The sequence below is a fragment of the Calypte anna genome, chromosome 2 (assembly GCF_003957555.1).
Source record: "Calypte anna isolate BGI_N300 chromosome 2, bCalAnn1_v1.p, whole genome shotgun sequence".
Classification (NCBI taxonomy): Eukaryota; Metazoa; Chordata; class Aves; order Apodiformes; family Trochilidae; genus Calypte; species Calypte anna.
This window is the reverse complement of record NC_044245.1, coordinates 41,163,546-41,186,806: the sequence shown is the minus strand read 5'-3', so window position 1 is coordinate 41,186,806 and position 23,261 is coordinate 41,163,546. Positions and strand designations below refer to the sequence as shown.

The following is a 23,261-nucleotide window of genomic DNA, read 5'->3' as shown; positions in this document are numbered from 1 at the left end:
AAAAGACAAAAGAAAAAAAAAGGAAAAAGAAAAAGGAGAAAGGAAAACAAAATAAGAAAGGAAAAGTGAAGGAAAGGGAAAGAGAATGGAAAAGGGAAAAAGAAAAAGGAATAGTGTTTTTCTTCCTAGGCAGTCCCACCAAGTTGCCTGCCTGAAGCAACATTGCTGGGTTTTTCCGACTTGGGTCCCCCAACTGATCTGGTCCTCAGGCAGCAGACGTGGGAGCTGACTCCTTAGGAGCTCTGGAAGCCTGCCCAGTGTATTGGACATGATGGGGCTGCTCTGAAACGTGAAAACCTGGGAGTGCTTTGCAGCTGCTGCCTGAAAGCTGACATGAGAACAGCAACCAAGAGGGGTGATTAAACCAGTTGGCAGATACCAAGACCTTGCTGAATATATTTTGTACTGGAAATACCATGAGCCATTGTTTAAAAAAATTCAGTTTTGTTTGGAATTTCTGGCTCATGGCAGAATCTTTCTTTTCTTATTTGAGTTTTTAAAGATGAACCAGAATGAGATAAAAATTCATAAGCTGAATTTCCCACCAACTAGAAACCATGGATGACCTTCAGACAGATCTTCTTCTATCTGTAAGTTGTGCAAAAGGATCAGACTTTTTTTTTTTTTTTTAAGAAAGGGTAGGGATAATGGAGGACACTAACCTTTAAGGGCTGCTGGCAATTTCAGTATATCAAAGTATTATGTTTGAAAACAATGAAGTACAAAATATTGCTCCTCATAAACACAAAAAGCATAATTAAAATTTTTAACTATATCTACATGATCATTAGCTTTGCCTGTATGTCAGGGCTCTGGAAGGTGGCAATAATAAGCATTTTTGTGAGGGCTTACTTTTTTCTGCTTTCCACGAACTCTTGAATTTCCTGTGGGAGAGAGGTTCTCTTAATATTATTGTCAAAGCCCTACTGATTGAGTGTGCAAGAGTCATCCCTTCCTGCCTTAAGCCATCCTGTTTTGTAATCTAATCACTAATTTCACCCTTAACTGTCCTAAAAAGGCCTCTTCAGTACGCCTCCCATTTTTTACTACTGCAGGTCTTTCCCACTATTTCATTGCACTATTTTCTTTCCCTTGTACAGTAATGCTTTGAGTTGCTGGGAAAGTGTGATCAGCACAGTTGATGAACCATAAGTGAAGCAGCCAAGAATTCTAGCGTGATGCTTCAGCTCTGAATCTCACTTTGTGCACATGATCAACTTAAGACTTACGAATCCTGAGGTGTATTTAAAAAAACACAAAAGTGTAAGCACCCTATTTGCCATAAGAAATTGTTTAATATAACTTTACGGTTGTGCTTAGTTCTTTATTTTCCCAGGAATCCCATTAGCAATGCTTGAAGAGGCCAGTAAACAGATGTGTTCTAGTGCTGGTGGAATAGCAGCATTCCAAGGCTGGTTTTTGTATTCCTCCAGTTCTGGCTTTTGAAAAGAGACAGAGTCAACTCATACACATTCAAATTATATATAATTACGAATTGTAAGAATTGTGCTTTAACACCCTCTCACAATTCTGGACTGTATAAGCACATACACTGGTCTATAGATTTTAATGGCTTTTAGGGCTAATAAAGCACAGGCCAAGTGAAGCACAGCTCAATTCCGTGGGGAAAAAGCCCCTCTTAATCAGTCTTGTCCTCCCGCTTAGTGTGCTGATTGTAAATAGCTTTAGACAGGGCTAAAAAAAGCATAGCAGCAGTCTCAGATAGATAGCTTGACAGACGAGTATGCCATAATGGTTGTTCCTGTTACATTTTTTTCAGGTTATCACATTCTGTGAAAAATTAAAAGCAAAGCAAAACCTAACAAAATCTTTCCAACTTCCTTCTCTCTCAAAATTCTGATAGGCAATGGAATATGAGGAGGATAATCCATGAAGAGAATCAACATTGGGGAAGACATTAAGACATGTACAAACACCCGTATTTCCTCTTTATGAATGCCCTTTAGATGACAGAGCTGTCCAAACAACACTTAAGGAGCAACAGCAAAATGCCTGACAGACAGGTGTGATAAGTTATGGCTCAGAATGTTTGCTTGCCAGACGGAAAGGGTGAGGGTTTTTTTCTTTTTTTTTTTCCTTATGAAAATCCTTTGAGATAAACTCACTCCATGTCTGCTGGCACACAGCCCTTTTTCTATAAATTCATATTACAGTGCTGTATTTCTAATGGATTGGGTATGGTGCTTTTCCATTTTGCTAATGAGAAAAGCTAAAGGCCATTACTCGTTCTGATTAAGATCCCAAGGGAAGAAATGTGATGTGTATATTACCAGGCCATACGTAAAGGAAGTATGTGGCATTTCTAATCAATCAGATGAAAGGTAGACAGAAAAAGTCTTATCCTGTGACTGCAGAGGGAGAAGATAGAGAGGAGAAAGAAACCATAGAAAGTGTCTTTAAAAGGTGACTTACGGGAATCAGTTATAATGATATTAGTATGATCAATGACTATGGCTTCTATCTGGGAAGGATGTAATTACCAAAATGAAAACTTTCAAATGGGAAGCCTGAACAAGGGCAGAGGTACTGTCATATTTCTCAGAGCACTGTCAGCTCTCATCCAAGCAATGTATTACCATGTCTCTCAGAAGCATTACAGTCCCACCAGATTGAGATGTTCTTCCCCTGGGGTGGGAGCAGACGAAAGGATTGAGGGGCTGTGAAACTTTGCATCCAGATAAAAAAAAGTGGGTAGGTCTTGGCCCAAAGGCAAACTCAAGATAAGGAAAGGCAAGACTGGGAAAATGGAAAAAAGAAAAGTGCCACTCATGAGTGGCTTTAAGGAAAGCTTTGCAGTGGTGCACATTGAGAAAATATTTCCACCAAAACAAAGGAAATGTTGCAGATCAGTGAGCTACTCATTGTAAAGCAGATCAAACAAAAAAGCATATTAAGAGATGCACTAAGAAGGATAGCCTGAGATATCAGCTAAGATGTTTCAATATGGAATTTCTACATGTTTAATCCTGATCACATAGATATATACCTGGTTGAAAGCTAAAGTTTAGAGACATTTTTTAATACCTCCATATTTTACAGCTTGAAAATGCTACAAGATACATCCTACAAATGCAAATTAAGTGAGTAGACTTTGGAGATAGCTGTTTTAAGAGAGGACAAGATCTTTGGAATGTGTCACAATACATAGAGCTGTAGACGTAGTTTTTCATAATACATTAATTTCAGAGAAACTGACAAAAATTCTACCATTGTACATCCTCTCAAGTGGAATTTCACGTGACAGATTAAAGAAATATTACTGTCAACAACACCGAAACTATAACAAGTGATAAGGCCAGTGGGAGAGACAGTCTCATGCACTCTCCCAGATCATTAGTAAGGCATCTGGCTTTCCTCTATGGGATGTCATTGCTTCTTTAAAGATACTTGGGAATGCTTCAGATAGATCCACCCAGGAATAGAAGAAAAGGCTGTAACACTTTCTCCCATCTGCTTTAAAAGAATAGTCACAAGAAACACTGAGATCATGAACTTAGAAAACATTTTCTACCCTACCTTTCATCAGAAGGCAATGCTGAGTGAACATATTCTCTTAAATGTCATTGGTGACAAGGCATGGATGCCACAGATAGTGTAGGGGAAAAAAAGTAAGAATCACAGCTGATAAAAGCCCATCTACAGCAATCAAAGTAAAATTTAACCATATTTAGTTTTCTTTAAAGGCATATATAAAAAAAAATAAAAATTTCTACACAGGCCCTAACAGGAATTTTCATTGAGCTTCTCTGATCCCTCTGCTCAGCTCATGTGAGAAGGAACAAATGCTTCATGAGTGCACCTTAGACTGTACAGGCAAGCAAGCAGGATGGAGGAAAACAGCCTGCCCTCTTCTTTCCATCCCATTCAGGGAATTATTCTTCCTGGGTGGATCTTGCACAATATTTATTTCTAGGCCAGGTTGTTCTTTCTGCTTATTTGATGCATTCCTGGCTTTGGCACACAGACTGGCAGGAAAGCTCAGGCATCTTCTTTTGGCATTGGCATTTGTGTATCTTCAAAATGTTCCCCTTTTCCTTTCCTTTTACACTTTATAGAAAAAAAAAATAAAAAAAAATTAAGTGCTGTGCAAATATTTGCAATGGGGAAAGTCTTAACTGCACACCAGATTTTCTTTTCCAAGAGTATGACAGAGATGACAAAGTGGCCATTTTCCCATCAAATAAATTCATATCAACACCTTCAAAACCATAGTTCTTTGCATGATTCACCTTACAAAGAAGGATTGCTGCTGACATACGAGTGTTACACTGAACTCCCAGGCCTCACTCCTAAAATACATATTAGCAGAGTTAACATTTAGAAAGTGTAAAACTGCTGATTCCTGAAGCTGAATAAGGGCATTTGCAGATTCCTGTCACTTAGTGGCTGATGACAGGGACAATGAATTTAATCTTAGAATGGGGAGGATGCAGGGGGTGGTCTGCCTGCCTGTTCAGCCATAATATCCCCTAATAGCCTTGAAGGAATTGTAATTGTGAACTGAAACAGCATCTGCTTAACTGTCATCCTAGCCTCAGGACTGGAATTTTTTGCTTGTTATGAAGTATCATGAGAAAGACTACACGGAGCAGAAAGATGAAAACATAGTGAGATTAAAACCATTATATATAACCACCAAGACACAGCTGTTTTTACTACTAGTGAATGCAAGGCAATATAAATGCCAAAAATGTGTTTGACATTCATAAAATATTTCTGCAGTTTAGGCCATTGAAATAACTGCAGACTTCTAGTTTATAATATTTTTCATTATTATACAAGAAAGATTATTACAGATTATTCAGTGAGAAGAAAATAGGTTTCCATGCTAGGTATATTGAAAAGGTAAGGGATAAAGTCAAATCTAAGCAGAAACAATAAGACCTATCCTTACTAGGAAGAAAGGGCCAATTAGTTCAGCTGCTGTGATGGGAAGCATTTCAATGGAGTACATCACATCAAGAGTCTGGGCTTTGCCTCAAGTGTCCTGTGTGCATTAGCAGTACAGCTGAGCCATCCTTGAACTTGGAAGAGGCTCTGCTCTCATGCTATAAGAAAGACCTCAGTGTGTGGAGTTAATTTTCCTCCAAGGAAACCAAATGTCTTGCACAAATTTGCTTATTTATCTAACTGGTGCTGTAAGATTTAATTAATGATTTTGAAACACTTTGAGAAGATGCAACAGAGGTGCTGCTGTTACTACTAGTTAGTTGTTTTCTAAAAGGTCTGTAAGTTGCCTTCTAACAGGGTGTCTCTCTCAAAAGATTGGAATTCTGTTTTGTTTGGGAGGAACAGCAACTGCTATAGGTTCCCACTCCTACTTTGGAGAAATATAACACAACAAAATATTGACCAGAAATCTGCATGGAATGTGCTGATGGAGGTAAGTATTTCCACAAAAATTCCACAGCTACATAAACTGAACTGTCTAGAAAAGAAGTGCTTTGAACTAACAGTAAGCACTGCTGTTTCTTAGTTTGCAAGGGGCCTAACTCTGCCTGCAAAGATCTCTATGAAATAATTACAGGCCAGAGACACTAATCCTTTATGCTTCTGTGCCAGACTTGTAATTGCAATCATATATTACCATTCCTTATAACACATATCCAATAGTGTATGCAATAAAGGATCCTAATATTAAAAACTAACTCAAGATGATGCTGTGATACTTAAGCCATATTTTTCCTTTTTGAAACACAAGAAAATATAATGCTGCTCATTATATTTGTGTGAAAATTAATGAAAAGAAAAAGTGGATTTATAAACCCTGAAATGTATCATTCTGTTCTTTGTCCACTGTTGCAGATGAGATACTTCACATTTTTTCATCTATCAGTTTCTGACTCACAGCTCTGTTACAACTAGTTTTAAAGAAAGGATGTAAATTTCAAGAAGGTCAGTGGTCTTCTACTCTCGTTAGTTCATGCATAAACTATACAAATAGACTAAGGAAAACTCCTTATTTAACCAGTGTTCACACACCAAATGGAATTTTTTTTTTACTGTTTCCCTACATTGCATAACACATCAGTGATATTTGAAGTTGTTGCTACTTATATTATTTTCTACCTACTAATGCCATTTGTGTAAAGGGATTAATCTTCTAACAAGTGTAAATGAAAAAAATTTATCCCTTTCCTTACATCCCGGTAGAATGCCTCAATTAAAATAAAATACAATGGCCTCCTTGATGAAGCAGCCATTTATTACAAAAAAACCAAAGTTTTTCAGAAAGTCAGTTATCTTCACAGGACACCAGCCCTACTAACAGCTAGTTAAGAACACCTGCACATTAAGAAAAAAGGCAGCAAAATGGTTTTTGCCAGAAAATTACCTTTGGCTACTAAAAATTTCAGCACCAATTTGAATTCTGCAGCTAGACTAGGAAAGATCATCCGTGGGAATACCTTAATAGCCAAATACTCTTTTACCTTGTTATTATATTTTTGCCTCTCTGATTAGCACTGACAAAAATGGTAATTTATGACAGAACAAATAGAATCCCCTTTTTAGCTCAGTACAGCTGTTTCAGGTAGAAAGGGTTGGCAGCTGAGAAAAATCAGGGTAAACAGTACAGGAGGAAGGGCACAATCAGGTGTTTCAGTGGCTGGAAAAAAAAAAAAGGAAGTTTGGAAATTATAACATCTCTGGTCTATGCTAAAAGCCCTGTGTACAAATGTGGTTGGCAGGCCAAAGAACACAAAGAGAATGAAGTTTTTGCATCAGTGAAATCAGTTTCTGTGATAGAAATATTATACTGACTTGAGGGAAACTCCCCCAAGAGAAACACAATAAGCACATGAAAACAGGAAATTCAGACTGGCAAATGTACAACAATTTAGACATTTGGATTCTAAGCTTTTAAGAAACTGGATTTTGCTGTATTACAACTGCTAAAATTAAAAAGGAACAACTAGAAGCACACAGGTGAGCCTATCACATTCAAAAGCCGTAATAAGTTCCAAAGGACAGAGAAATCTCCATGGGACTGGAAAAAGATGTACCTCTTTGAGATACTAGTGCACCCTGGACCCATCCCAAAATAATGCATCTCTCGTCTGCCACACAGCAGAAATCTACTGTGTTCAACAGCTCATTTACCTTGCTAGAAAAACAACTCAATTCAGCAAACTCCCAAATTCACTCAATGCAGCTGCTCTCAACCCCCTTGTTACAGTTTAATGAAATGTGCTGAGTGAGCTGTTTTATAGTAAATATTAGTTACAGCAGAACTCTCCTCCCAAATTGAGTCTTTTAGGAGCAAGAGGATTCTACAGGGCCATAGCACTGACACAGAATCACCCATAACTCACAAATAATAAAATACCATCTGAGGGCACAAAGGTTATTGCCATCAGCAGCTCCCTATGGAACTGTAAATCATTTGAACGAAGCTTATCCTCTTTTGATAACTTCAGGCTGAAATCACTGTATATACAGAATCCCAGTGTCTTATACAGTGTTTGAAGACTACACCTTTAGCTCCTTCATTTAACCTTGCTTCACAAATGAGTGAACCCTGAAGAGGCTGCTCTTTCTGGATGAAAATAAGAAATATACCTCAAAAGCACTGGCAATTTGTCTTAGAGGAAGTTTAAACCTTTGGGCTACTGGCTTGCCAACCATCTGATAAACCATATGGAACAACTGTGCAATGCACTGTGCACTGAAGTTCAGTGGGATATGGGAAAAGCCATTGAGATTCAACGGAATATTATTTTTGCAAGGGTCTGCAGGTCCAGGCCTTTGTCAAACACAGAGGTTATGTTATTTCTGTCACTGAAAAATACTAAACATCCTTCAAATTAAATTCTCTTGCAACTCCACTGTACGTGTACTCAGCAGTGCAGCAATGGGTAATGTTCAGAAACATAGCAGCATCTGTAGTGTTCCTGGGAAATCTCAGTGCCCCTGAAAACGAAGTCTTCCCTATAAGAAAACACTGGGAATGTAAATCAAAGGTTGCTCCAAAAGCAACTAGTATATCCACATAACACATTCCAAAATCAGTCATTCTTAAGTCTTGGTCCCAAAATGGTTTTGTTTTTTTCTAAAAGAAATACTCTTCTTGGTCACTTGAAATATTTGTTTACTTTTTGACTGTATAAACTTCAGACAGTGGAAAGAACTGTTATTTTGATGTACAGCTCTTTGAATTTTGGTACATCATGCTTATTAAAGGTTTTTTAAAGTTTTACAATTTCCTGAATGCCCAGTACGGAAGTGAATAGAAAATAAAAGTTAAGCTATTATTACTTGTTTTGAACTGAAATAACAAGATTTATTTGCAGTGAAAAACAGAGGTTAGAGGTGAAAAAATATTATTAGACCAATGCTCTGTTTTTGTGACAAAATATGAAAGTCCTTCCTGGGGACTTTAAGGTGTGTAGTCTAACTCAACATATTATCAATTTCTGCATGATATTAAAGTTCTGCTTTCCCTATTTTACTTTTAATTCCTTATTTGTATTGTTAACACCATTAAAACCATCTCCTCCTTTCCATGGATGCCCTTCACTTACCTACACTGTGTTGTAAGCTACTGTTGTCTATCAGCTTCATGCCCTTTTCCTTTACCCAATGTTTATGACATCTGTGATTGAAGCTGATACAGTTTAAGTACCTCACCTTAGACAGAACTGATACTGTGTGAAGGACTTTCAAAAGGGCTTAGCAGAAAGGGATTTTTCTTCTGTGCAATTTATCACACTTTTTTCTGTTGAGAATACAGCCTCTTTGAGGATTTTGGGACTTCTTGCTGTGCTTACAGCCCAGTTGTCATACACTTGTAGCATGTGGAGATGTGACCACATGACTGTTCCCAGTTCTTGGTAGAGAAGACCTGTGGGAGGACACTTCTTGCCTCTCACATGATCACAGGTTAGCAAAACCCCCTCACTTTTCTAAGATCCTCAAGCTTGTCTTGGATTAAAGAGGTCCCCAGATCATAGAGATTGTCTGCACCACTGGTAATTCAGATTTATTACTTCTCTGGAGAGCCATATTCATAATTTCTGCCGAATCACCTGAGTCTACTTTAAACACAGGCAGGACAACAGAAACAAGTGTGGTTCTAATAAGGCAAAGAGTTATGATCTTGATTACAAAATTGAAAACACATCTATAAAGGAAAAACACATCAAGAAAATACAGATGACAGACCTGACAGTCAGAATACTTTTGTTTTCCACCTTTTATTGAGTTTGCCACTTAGAGAAGTAGCAGGATGTTTCAATCCTAGGATTATTTTCAGGTATTTTTAAGCTACTATTTGTTTCTCTTTTCTACTTCCCTGCCTGTTTAAAAAAGAGCCTCTTTCATCTAAATTTTAGACACTTAACTAAAAACAAACCACATAAAACCAACCTTCTCTCACAAGAAGCTGCCCTATTATTTGTGGTACCAGTGCAATTTCACATGAACATGTGTGGTTTATTCCCCCTTTTTCCTCTTATTACTCAAAGTTTTTAGGGGAGTGTACTAGTAGGTAGCAAAATGAGTTCACATTCTTGGTTTATGTTGAGCAGACATATGAACAAAAGTTTCTGGGATTCTGATGAAAGGTGAGCCTTTGACGGGGGTATGCTGCAGACCACTTGCTATCTGCCAGACACTAGAAGTTTTATTTAGCTTCACTGTTGCAAATTAAAAAAGATCATTTTATACACAGTGCATGGCTATCACTAAATAACATGCTTTGGAAGACATGGCTTTGAATTACATTCCAATTGTTCTTCAAATTTCACCAGTTGGCACTTCTAGAAATGACAAAATAGAGTTGCAGCAGCCATATATATATGAAAGTGCTGGAGAAACAAGCCTCTAAGTAGTCTAGTTCACAGATTTGTGAAATCAGATGCAAATTAATTCTATGCATGACATGTCTGACGTTGAAAATTAAGTTGTATTAGTTATGTCTCTTTTGGCTGGTAATTTTTGCTTTGTTGATTCATCACTGTTGCTTTGTGTTGATTTAACTTTTTATCACAGCAGTCAGGAAGTTTGAGCTCTTCTCTGAAAGGAAAGTTGGGCTAATGTCACTTTAAGTGACATTATCACTTAAGAAGTTGATATCTCAAAGAGAGGCAAGGAATCCTCAATAAAAGCACCTTTTTTTGGTGGAAGTGTCATGTGAAGGTAAAACTTAACACCATATAGAAGCTACTGATACAATGGGGTCCTATGAAGGGCTGCTTGAACCAAAAATGGAATTCCAGCTGTCTGTATCATTCTCATCTTACATTCCCCTGCTCTGCTTTCGAAGGTTGGCACACTTGCACAAAATGGCAAACAGTAAGTCACTGCCAAAAAAATGGTAGAAAAGTAAAGCTGATTTCAGAAGAGAAGAGGGAGCAATACAGAAATGGGTTTTTATAAACTCTATTAATTGAAAATTGCCATCTAACCAGAGCTATGGTCAAACATAGACTGTGTAACCCATGCTGAGACAGCTGATTAGAAAGAGCAACATCTACATGAGGACTGATCACCCCAATTCTCATAAGAGTCAGTGGGACTTGAAGATGGTCCAAAAAGGGAAAAGATTAAGTCTTTCCTTGTCAAACCTACTAGGTATTTGGACTAGATACTTTCAAACTAAGAACTTTTCCATCCTGCTCTTGCACCTGCAAATGTTTCCTTATAAAAATGTTGAATCTGTTTTCTAAGATGTGTAACCAATTTATCTCAATAATATTTCATGGCAGTGAATTCTGCAAATCGATTAAATGCTTCATGAAAAAGTTATTCATTCCTTGTTGACTGCTTGGAAATTGTTATTTTTCAGTTGCACTGAGTGCCCTTTTTTAATCTCAAATTATTTATCAGGCAAATTGGAGCTGCCTTTCAAGAGGCTGTTTGGGAAGTAGGGTGTAGGAGGAGCTATTTGTTTTTTATAAATCCTGATAGACCTCATGCTGTTCTTCTTTCCAACCAGATTAATTTCTCCTTAAATGGATCTCCTGCCCTAGAGAGCCCACTGCTGTTAATCACTTCCATTTGCTCTGGACCTTGGCTGTGTAAATGGACAAGGGTGATCTTAGTTTCAGCCTGAACTCCACTAATTCTATTTGCAATGGGTTCAGTCCTATATTTTTCACAGAAACAGTAACTGATACAGTCAGCCAATAAATAAAATAAAAGAGCTTAAAGATTAACACCTGATAATGGGAAAGGCACAAGATTGCAAAGAAACTTTGCTCCTGAAACTCTCTGGAGACTTTGCAACATACGATTACAATAACAGAGAGTTCTTTCTGTAACAAGGATCTGAACAACAGGGGAATGCGATGATGTTTCAAGCTCCATGTATCTGTAGTATGTGCAAATAGAATTGCAGATTAAACAAGAAAAAAACCAACCCTATCTAACAAAGCAGTTATTCTGCTGAGGCCTTTAGGTGACATTTTAAACCACCGGTGACCATGGTGTATCCAAAGGAAACAAAAGATAAAAAAAAACTTATAACAAGCTTGTTGTTCCATTGAAGGGTTCTGGAGATATCATCAAGCTCTGCTGGCAACAAAAAGAACTAACAAAGTGAAAGATAAGACTGATGTAGCAACATAACAAGCCTGTTATTCCACTGAGAGATTTGTGGTGATACTATAAAACAGGAAAGCTGAGTTAGAGTGGTTTGCAGTTTCAACAGAATCCCACATTAACTCAACGCAGTTCTTCTACCTGACTGCGTTTTTAATAAAGACATAACAAGAACAACGAAAGAAATTATTTGAGGAGGGGAGCATATAAAAATGCAATGGAGAGCTTATTTTGTAAGTTGCCCATTATGTTTCTAAATTAGACACTGAAAGCTGAGCAAGCCATTTGCAGCCATGAACAATTAAGCAGCTGAGCTGAGCTAGCAGTTTTATTTAAAAACCTGGCTACTACTCACTCTCCTGTTTGTGTAGGCCTCACAGGTTTAAGCTGTAACAAGCCTATGCTAAGAGAGTTCTGAAAGAGGGAGAGAGAAAAAAAGAATTACCCCTCTGCCAACAAGGATGAGGAAAGGATGCCTCAATATGTAGGGTGAAACTGGAACTCAAGTGGCATCTGAAACGGATGCTGATAGCAGGGAACAGAGAGAAACCCAGACCAGGAAAGTGCAGAAAAGAAAACTTCCTTCAGGAATGATCAGCAGAGGAGAAAGAATAGAGCAAATCTTCTTCCCAATGAAGAGACAGATTGTGGCTGCTTACAGCAAACATGGAAGTTCCGCAATAAAAGGGAGCTGAGCAGCAGGGACTGAAAGCAGTGATCAGGCTGCTCAATTTTTTTATTTCTAAAGGTTTCTGCACTATATCCACTCAGGCATCAATCACAACTTTATTAAACCATGAAACAGATGTCAGATCAATGGCTGTATCGGAAACATTTTGAATGACAGGCTGATGATGGAATAATTCCAGCTTCCATACATTATTAAACACATACTAATGCTGCTCTTTCAGTGCTACCTTTACAAACTCACTCACTCTATTCTCCCTCTCTGGTACATTCTTTAATAGCAGACCTAATTGTAGATGAATATTACATAGGAAAAACAAGATAGTGTAATAAATAGTAATAAACTAGTAAACAAAAGAAAAAATTCAAGGTTAAAACCAATTATCTGTCTTCACAGACATGCCTCCTGGCAATAAAATTTCTTTTCTAATACAACTGTAGGAGCTGAAGCTGGGTTGTCAGCCTTCATCAGAATATTCAGTTATTGCCTTTTTGCTATAATCTTGACATAATTTAAACTTAGGTTTTCTTTATGTATTTCCCCACAGCCAGCGGACACATGTAATTGTTTTCTGCTCTTTTTGGGCAGATATGTATGTAAAATACACACAAATTTGGTAGAAATTGCCCCTTTGGCAGATTCTCTGCTTAACTACAGATTTCAGGAAGATTTGGGGAGGTGATCAGAGCAGCACACTTGCCTCTCCATTAATCAGTAGTGTGCACTGTCTTTTCACAGGCAAAAATCAATTTGATTTTCATAAAAGCAGAAAGGAATTATGTTCTTGGTGGATGGAGAAAGAAGAGTAACTGGGAGATGCAAATGCTGTATGAAATTCTCTCACAACACCTGTGAACACCAGGTTGGGTTGTCACAAACATCAGACCATTTCCTCCTCTCTTCTCCCAGTGCCCTATACCATCCTTTGGGCTGGAATATTTATGGCAACTGTATGTTTTCTTGAGGTGGGGAAGTGAGATCAAGTAAAGATGGATTTGCAGCTTTCCAATTGGCCTGGGATCTTGATAGCCTTAGTACATCCTCCTGATAAGAGGACAGGTAAGTATAGCAGGTATGTCTGATTTTATGCAGACAATTCAATAACAGATAAGGAAAAAAATATAAAAAAGGTAATAAAATAAAATTCAGCATGCACTCTTCGAGGTTTTGGATGCAAAGAAAAAAGTATTGTAGGAAAAGTACTCTATTTCAGCTGATGCAATGGATGTTCCCAGCTGGAAGTGAGCAGCCCTACCAGCATTTATCCAGAAATACACTCCTTGGCCTGGTAACAAAATAATCAATTGCAGGCAGGGATTGAGGCAGCTGCTTCTTGAATTCTCATGGGGTGTTACTGTGTGCTTCAGACCTCAGCTATCAAAACTTAAATCAAGTTTTTGGTGTTGAGGCAGAGGCTGCTTTTACCCAGGTAACTGTCCCCACTTGAAGGGCTAAAGTGCTCCTCTGTGAAGGGTCTCCCTCTGGACCAGCTCCAGCCTGTACCGAGTATTTTAATCTTTTAGAGAGCATCAAAAGACAGAGTAATTACCACAAGATATAAGGCATGCAAAGGCCTTTATGCTATTTCTTTAGCTTGCTTGTTAGAGAATAGATTTTCTGTTAAGTAATATTTTAGAAGCCAAGCATTCAACCTGAATCAGGAAAGTTTAGAAGTGGGTTTGAAGTCACCTTTCACTTATGTGACCACAGAGGTCTGTTTTGGATGTTACATTAATTGGTAAAATGGTTTGTCTAAGGAGGTGAATGTATGAAAGCTTTTTAATAAAAACTGCTTTGCATACTGTAAGCTTTTAAATTAAATCGTGAGAGTTACAGCTGACACTAAGCAGAATTGTTTGTTACTTTTTGGCTTGTTTGCTTAAAAAGATCTGTCTGTTTTCTTGAAAGACAGCTGGTGGGTCTTTATGGCATTCTGTTGCATAATCTTAAAGATAAAATCTAAAAATATGTTCATAACAGAAATGTATAGTTCACGTCTTATATCTCCCATAAAATTTAGTTCTGCTGAGGTACTCACAGTAGCATGATTTGATCTTGGCTCTATTCGTCATGGATTTAGGCTCTCAGTGCTCCTCTCTCTGGACTGAAAATCAGACTTCAGAATAAACGAAGTAAAAATATCTCTAAATAAATCACTAAAGAGACTGTCCATTTGCCTCATATTTTCTTCTGTAACAGAACATGTTAGGAAGATTCTACTTCAAGTGAGGATGGAGACATCCAACAAAACTGCTACTGGCAGCCTAAATCCTAAATTCTCATTTTAATTCCTGACAGGAGGAGTTCCTCATGGACTCCATGATTATCCTGTTTGAATGAGGACTTGAACAGAATATGGTTCTGATTGTTTTTTTTTTTTACCAAAGGTAAATCCTGTTTGTGATAACATAGTGTCATTTCAGATTTATGAAAGGCCTACAGCAATACCCATCAATCATTAACTATTTTTTGCTATTTAAGTTTTCTGTAAATGAGTTTAGAGTTTTAAAGATAGTAAACATAAGTCTAAATATTATACCTCAGAATGTATTTCAAGAAGTTGTCAGGGAACACTATGACCTTGAAAAATAGTGTGTAAAGAGCTAAGAAAAGGAAAGAAAGATAATTTTTTTTAATTTTTTTTTTTTTACTTCCAGTTGCAGTAAAATGAATTCAGGATCTTATTATCATCCAGTAGACCACCCACTGCAGAGATGCATATATCATTCCTTCAGAGTCCTTTCAGAGTCCTTTCATTGCCTTCTCAACTGGATTTATTACTATGAACATTGTAATGGTGGTCTCGAGTCAGAAGAGCACATTAGCTGGCAATTTTCTTGTTTGCATTAAGAATGCAAGAAAATCAGTGCAGAAGACAATGTCAGTAAGAGTCATGGAAATTCAAATGACAGAGAAGGAAAACTTCATAGGAGCTGCTCAGCAGCACTACCAGAATTCATTTTCCATCTCCTTGTCTTAATTTTTAAACACACTTAACACACTTTTAAATCACAGTAATTACATACACAGTTCTCACTAATCCCAGTTTATCCTTCAATTTCATCTCTTCAGAGGGGGAAATAAGCTGATACCGACTTTGAGATGTAATTCCAACTTCTTTTGATTGTTGAATGAAACATTTAAAATAAAAGGAATAAACAGTGAACGATCAAATTCAAATTTCCTCAGAAATAAATACAGAAGCCTCAGATCTCAACAGAGACTTTCAGGGAGGGGAAGAGGGGGGAACAAAAAGACAACAGAGTTAGAATTAAATTGAACAGATAAGAAAAAAAAAAAGAGGAGGGGAAGACAGGAGTAAGAGGAAGGCCCGATACAATGAGTTAAATAACAAAAAATGTTTTGCATAATTGAGCTTTCATATAATTATTATGTAAATTGTGCATGTTCAAGACATATAAGTATAGTGTTTATGTCTGCATTTTCATAAAAATATGCTTGCAGCATGCACACATTCACATCTCAAACCACTATATATTGTGTCTAGGCTGTTGTACTTCAGGAACATTTCAGTAAGTTTTTAAAATTTTTATTAAGAGCATTTTTAGGGTTTTTTTTTTGACTCTGGGAGACTTGAGTCTGACATACACAGTTAAAAGAGAAATAGTTATTGAAAAAATGTGTTTAATTCTAATATACTGAAACACAGCTGACCTTGACCCAAAATAACATTTCTGAGCTTTAAGCAAAGGTATTCCTGGTTGCTATGGGTTAGAAGTGAATACTGAATCCTACCACAAAGCCAGAACTCCTGTTTGCCAGTGGAATAAACAATTTCTGATTAAAAAAACAAATTGATAGAGTACTTTAATATTTACTTCAGAATTAGTATAGATCATTCTGCTAAGTACAGAGCAGGTTTTGTTGACCTTCTGGTTTATGCTATACTATTTTGTCATTTTTGCTCAGTAATACCTCACACAGACTCTATGATGGTTTTAGAAATATATGTGTAGGTACATGCCTGAGTGACACAGCAATATGAGCATATTGTCTGTGTAGGACATCATGTTTGGGTCATGATGAAAAGCATTTTGATATGTTTGCCCGGACAGGACCAGATACCTCTGGAAAAGGAGTAAAAATGAAATAAACCATGGCAATATTAAAACTGGAAAAAAGGTGAAGTACTGAAAAACCAAGAGTAATAAATTAATTGGAGAAACTCAGCAAGTAGTAGATATTTTGCAGTATAGCAAGTAAACAGTATAATCTATGATCTTACTGTTCCTGTTGTGCCCAAGGAAAGGTGGTTCATCTGTTGGGTCAGAGGGCCCATCATGCTTGCTGGCTGCATTGACATAGTGTGGTCCATTGTTGGTGTTATCACAGCACCCTGCAAACACACAACGTTTACACTTCAACATTTCACTTTAAAAAAAACCAAAAAACATTCTCTAAATGAGCAAACCCAGCTGCAAACTTGACTTGAATCTTAAAAGGAGGAAATATGTTTTGTTCCTATTGACAACCAAGCAACACACATATATTATTTGTACAACTAATGAGGCCATTTTATGTCAGTTCCAATTAAGTATGATGTTTTTCTTCATTGCTCCTGACAAACGAATGCATATGTTCTTACTATGATGAATGCTACTGTACACTGCAAAATGCCTGTAATTTCTATTTTTCCATATCCTATATAGAGCAATCTTGCAGACAGAACACATATGTCCCCAATTTTCTCTGACTTCTAAAACCTTCAGTCTCTGAGATCTTCAACCTATTATGGTAATTATCTTGGATTTTTCCAGGCTCAATTAAGGACTCTTGCTCATGACATTTTATAGTTGATTAAGTAAGACTAGCTATTGACAGTGGGTTTGGTAGTGACACCCATTTAAAACACATACACAGCATTTAAAAGCATTTTTCTTCTCCGTATGAAAAACAAAGACATTAATAACAAATAACATATGAACTAAAGCAAGAACAAGACTTTGAACAAAAATGAGACAAAAGACATGCCAGAGGAGCTTTGGAGAAAACTTTTTTTGCCATTCATATTCTTTGGGTTTTGCTCTCCCACTCCCCAAGGTCCCCTGTCAGTAACTTCATGCATTACTGAAGTGTTGAATCTTTCCAGTTCTGTGGTGTAAAATGCTACTTCCTGTGTTGGTTAGAGAAAGTCAGTCAAAAAGACAGTAGGCTGCTATTTTTCTCAATGATATTGAGACAAAGGAGGTATTTCCAGCTATTTCTTTACTTGACATAGTAGCTCTATTTTGTGCATATGTATGTTTGTTCACACACCTCATAAATTTGCACAATCACAACACCAATCTGCTTCAAAGCATGGAAAATGTGGATGAACTTCTTTGTTTAAAAAAAAAAGGGGGAATTTGACATTTTTTTTCATCAAGATTACTGGCAAAATCCAGCTATAAAAAGGAATTTAAAATAAATTAGTTGCAAAAACCTCAGCCTCAGCACACCTGTTCTTAAATGTAGAGCTATATGACTGTCTTGCCAAGGAAGTGATTAGAAGCAAATGTTTTCAAATTTTCAGTGAAAAATGAAACAAAACAAAACAAAGGTAACAAAACAAAACGCTGAGGAAGTACAAATTCTTTTTTTTCTCACCTTCCAGCAATATTTTGTCTATGCACATCTTTTCTGAGAAGTTGCAATTCTGCAGTCTCTGCAAACTCATTACTTGCATGAAATGGTAAAGTGCAGGTGGGCTCAGCTTGGTCAGTCCTTTTTGTAATATCCTCAGCATACAAAATAAATATAAACTTGTTGTATGCCACACAGTGCATTATCTTTCTTGCACTGACAAGAGTCCCTAGAGAAATTTGGGAAATTACAGCAACTAGTCTCCACAGAATATCTGTCATGACTCTAAATAAATTTATATAACCAGCTGATCAGTGTGCAAGTAACAAACCTACAATGCCTGTGACCACTTATGCCTTTTTCTTGGCTATATTAATTTGCACTGGTTTACAAAGATACATAGATTAACCCATGGATGAACTTCTAACAGAGTACCACAATGCTAACCTTCACCAATCTTGGCACGGGTCCTTACAAATCAAGAGAGTAACAAACTTTCACCACAAAACTTCATACTAGGGTTAACAGAGTATTCAAGAACCCCTTCTCTTTATGTGACATTCTTCTCTTTTCATGCTGCTCCCCTGCAAAAAAAAATCTACCCTTTTGATGAAAGAGTCTGAAAGCAAATCTGGCAAATGGGCATATGCTTATTCAGCCCATTCTGAAATTCCTGCAAAGGAGATTCAGTGCAAGAGTCTGAAGTAGAGCTGTGGCCAAGGAAAATTATCCTCCTGCTGTATGTTCAAAAAGAGTGGCTTGGGATACTAGGGGTGCTTCTCTAAAGCAGCACACAGTCAGACAGGGTCTTGGGGCTTGGATATCTACCTGCACTTTTTGTTCATGGGAAGAAACCATAAGCTTTATGTTCAGAACTATCCATACCAAAAAACAGCATTTTTACTGTTCCCAACCATAAATGCTCAAACCAAATTCATCAACAAATAAACAGCCCTTGGTGTCCTCTGTGAGCTGGTTTTGTGTTTTTGTGGGGAGTTTTTTGGGTTTTTTTTGGGGGGGGGATTTTTGATTTATTTTTTTTAATGGAAAGCTGCCTCAGGGTTTTCCATGACAGACAAGGTGAATTCCTGCTTGTGCTGTGTGATGGAGTAAACAGAAAGTAACACCCACACAGTTTCGTGCAGTCCCATGGTGCTGGCAGTCATTAGCTGCAATTAATTTAGGTTGATCCAAAGGCTTAAAATAGCTAGCTTTCCTTACAGAGATGTTTATTGCAAAGGTATGGTTGGAGGAACTTGCTGTGATTACAGATATGACAGACTGATAGCTATTCCTGTGTATAAATTCAGGGAATTGGAAATGAAGAAAGGGCAGCGGTGAAGGAAGTCTTATGATTTAGTGTCACAAACAGGAGTGCCAGACAGAGTGGAAAAATCTGATAGCATATGTCTTTCCGTAAAGAAATAAGACAGGTTTTGCAAATAAACTGTTTAAAAAAATATAGACTGGAGAGAAAATATATCAAGGACAAAAACAATTGCTCAGAGACAGTAAACATATTTTAAAATACAAAATACATAAATTATAGTCCCTAAACATTTCCCGTTTATTACGTTAGGAAAAGAAGTTGAGAAAACAAATCAAGTATTTGCAGCTTTCCTAAGACAGCTTAACGTGTTTGAAGCTGACAGTTACCTAGAGCAGAGAATTACATTCATTTGCCAGACCATTAATTCACCAGAGTTTGCAGAATCCTCTTGTGATCACATTGGGAAAAAATTACACTTAATTAAGGAAATATCATCTGGTTGTTAGGGCGACACCCAGTCTCCAGACCGTAATGCATTTCATAACCCATGCTGTCAAGTCCATTCATATTCAACTTATTTAGCTGTAGAAGACAACAATGTCTTGCATCAGATGTTGCCATCATATTAGAAGTAATTTGATTCTTTTCAGCCTATAATAGGTATTTGTTGATAAATATCCACTTGGCAACTGGCAAAGGCTACAGCAAACATATTTTTCATCTTCATCTATTTGGACGTCTGATTTTACCGAGTTTGTAAACTGTATAGAGGGGCATCCTAGCATGACAAAACACTACAGTTTAGTTGAAAAAAAAAAGTAAAACAAATTATGATGAGGTTTTTGCCAAAACAAGTAGCTGGCATGCCAATTATTTTAGGTCTGCCCCGTTGCCTCAGTATGATTAAGTTTTTTTTATAATTCCTGCAAGAAACTGGCTACTATAAGGACTTTCAAATTTGGCAAGATATTCTTGGCATATGATTTGTCATCCGATTCTGTCAACACCATAGTGGCTTTAAAATAAATTAAGATTAACAGGGCAAGTGCTAAGAAATCAATTACACAGAAGAAAATGCATGATTTTTGCAACACTGCAGTAAACCCAAGACAAGTTAATTGACATTTAGACTTCACTTTAATTGAAAGACCTTGCTGTTCTATACTGTTCTAAGCTCTATGGAAATACTTTTCATGCAATAAAGTAAATGTATTTTCTTCAGAGTGTTTTCTAGCCTATCACTTGTGAAGAAAGCAGCCTGGCTTTATGAACTACAAACACAGTCCACTGCCTGTATGGCAAAAAACAAACTGAAATCACAGGAAGGACACTAAATACAGGCTGCTTATTAGATCAACTAAAATATCTTTAAGTAATTGGCAATAGCAAAAGCCATTAACAGAAATAAAGTTTATCTTATTAGAATGATATATGCCACCTTATGTGCCTTGAAGGGTGGGAAATTGACATCAGAAATAAAGGAGAGTATTAGGGGGCTTTAGGGACAGAGAGTTCACTGGTTGAGAGATGCACTTGGGGGGCAGTGGAAGGAAGGATTAATTAGTCTCAGCTTTCTAGAATAATGAAATGTTTTAAAGGCTTCTGTTTTATTCCGGTGTTCTAATACTGATATTGAACTTACAGCACAAATACCAGCTGAATAAATAATTTTTAAAGCTTACAGTAAGCATCTGCTTATTTTACAGTTTAATTTTTATTCATTTAAGAAGTTTTAATGAGTTAAGCAAACTTACAAATTCTGCTTTGTAAATAATGGCCAATGTAAAGCCAAGAAATATTACAGCAGCAAACTTACTTTTCAAATTTGTTTACAGACACATTGTGCAGTCATATAAGCAACAGATCATTCCATCTGAAAAGTTATTACCATTACTGCAAGTAAATTTCTTTATGTTCTCAAGAACATGTTGTTTCTTGAGCTTTTATTAAAATTCAGTGAAAGGATGACTTTTCTTATACTTATCAGACAAGACGTGTCTATCAAGAATTAATATGAAAAAAACCAACATGCGTACGCATTTTTGTAGATAAATGTGTTCTCTGTACATATTGAAAAAACAACAACCATATTTCTATCAGCTTACTGTTCTGTCTAGATTGACTTGTCTCATTTCCTTAGGGCTGCTTCTTACAGGCAGCAGAAAACATAAGGTCCCCCTGCTAGAGCAGTGAGCCCGCTAAAGTGGTCTGAACATGGCCAACTTCCATGACTACAGTAGGAAGACCAAAGGTAGCTGTGAAATCCTCTCTGTCCTCTGTCATCAGCTCTGCTGGAGATAGTTGTTGATATTCCATTAAAACTTGCTATATTTCAAAAGCAAAGAAGATTAATTTTATACTTTTTCTCCTTTCTCAATTAAAAGTTGCCAATTGCGTTGGCATTTTCTAGCTGATCAGAGATTAAATCACTATTTGAGTATGGCAAGAAAGATCAAAAAACATCAGATAATAATGTCTGTTCTGCAGATCTCAAGGTTTGGTTTCATATCATTACATTTTTTAATTTAAAAGCTTGCTAAAAATGTGTTAAAGTGAGCAGGAAGCCCAAACCCTGCACTAAATTTACTTTAACCCTGGAATGGGCACCCTGATTCAGACTTGCACAAACTCTGAATTATGGTTCTGTGGCAAGTACTGGACCACAATTTCATATTGTAATATTTCTAATCTTGAGCATAAATTAAAATTCTTATCTGAAACCCCCTTCATATGCTAGTTGAATCTGCTTGGATCAATGGACACATTTGCTTTCCCTTTCTCATTTTTTCTGTATGTTTGTGAACTTCTTTCCTCAGCTTAAAGGATATGTCCAAGAGAGTTACTACCCAGAAGTAACTGCTATTAAAGGATAAGGAATTCAATATAGTGTGGTAAATAAAAAACCAAAAGTGACCCTTGTGTGTGCACAACCTTTCCTAGAACAGCGAAGGGTCTTGATATGTTTTTTCCCCCATTGTCCTTCTTTCCTATAACTCTATGTCCTGTCTCCTAGTTTCAAATACAGCTTTTGATAATATATAGATGCTAGCCTATATGTATAAATACAGATTAAAAGAATATAGAAACAGGAACATCAGGAGATCAAGAAAACCTGGTGGATGATACAGAAAGAGTTTTATATCAGTAACAGTGAGCACAGGTAAAGCAATACCTGTGACTATATTGGAACTGGTTAACAAATGTAGTACATCAGGGAGTACAACTGTGATATTATGTCAGCAATTTATTCCCCTACTAGGGTTGAAAAAACAAAGAGTTTCATAGCATACAGCTAAAGGGACTTAAAGAAAAGAGAGAGTATTTCTATTGCAAACAAGAAGCTGCTTGTGTCACTCAGTCCTTTAAGAGTCTTTTTCATGGTGACTTAAATCTTTCCACCCAAAATAAAGCCTCAAGAGAAAGGCCACTGAACAGGGCAATATTTATGAAGGGAAAATATACCTGGATTGCTACAGGGACACCTCGCTTTGCCTTTACTATCTACACATGCAGGCTGAATTGCAAGCCTACAGGCTCTGTCTGGACTTTAAGAGAAACAGGAGTTTTCATACCATTCTCCAACTTGCCCCAAGAACAAATTAAAATCACTGGTGCTATGTGCCTGAGTAAAAGGGTGTAGGTTTTCTGGGGCTTCTTAAAGAGGACAGAGCTCAGAGCAGGCAGGAAATGACCTGCTGCAGTATGGCACTTATTCCAGCAAGCGTTGAAGCACGCAGAGAGGCCATAGACAGCTCTCAATCCCTCTTCTGACATATTCTAGAGGGCACCAAGAAGTAATTTCTCTTGTTTTCTTCCTACTGTTCAGTGCATTTGGCTGTATGCTGGCTTCATATATCCAATTCCTGTAACAGTGCTTTTCCTCTGTCAAGAACAGACATTTCTAATATAAGCATTCTCCCAACATACACATAAGGCTTAGCACCCCCAAAAGACAAAGAGGAAACACTGAGGCTGTCATTTGCCTGGGGCATAACTACTGGAATATAGTGAAAAACCTTCTCTTGTATTTCCCACTATCAGATTTTACAAAAAGAATATCTAAAGGTCTACATTCCATGTAAAAAAATCAGATTTCCTAATCTTGATGCTACTAGTGAAAAAAAATCTGAATCTGATCACAACTCCCGATCTAATAAG

General features: G+C 37.1%; 1 protein-coding gene across 2 annotated transcripts in view; it reads right to left on the bottom strand.

Moving 5' to 3' along the window:
• RBMS3 (RNA binding motif single stranded interacting protein 3) overlaps nucleotides 1-23,261 on the bottom strand; it is a 706,020-nt gene that overhangs the window by 11,984 nt on the left and 670,775 nt on the right. For both annotated transcript variants that reach the window (XM_030445801.1, XM_008504366.2), the window contains one exon: nucleotides 16,497-16,607. In XM_030445801.1, coding sequence (XP_030301661.1) covers nucleotides 16,497-16,607 — 111 coding nt within the window. The remainder of the gene's footprint in view (nucleotides 1-16,496; nucleotides 16,608-23,261) is intronic.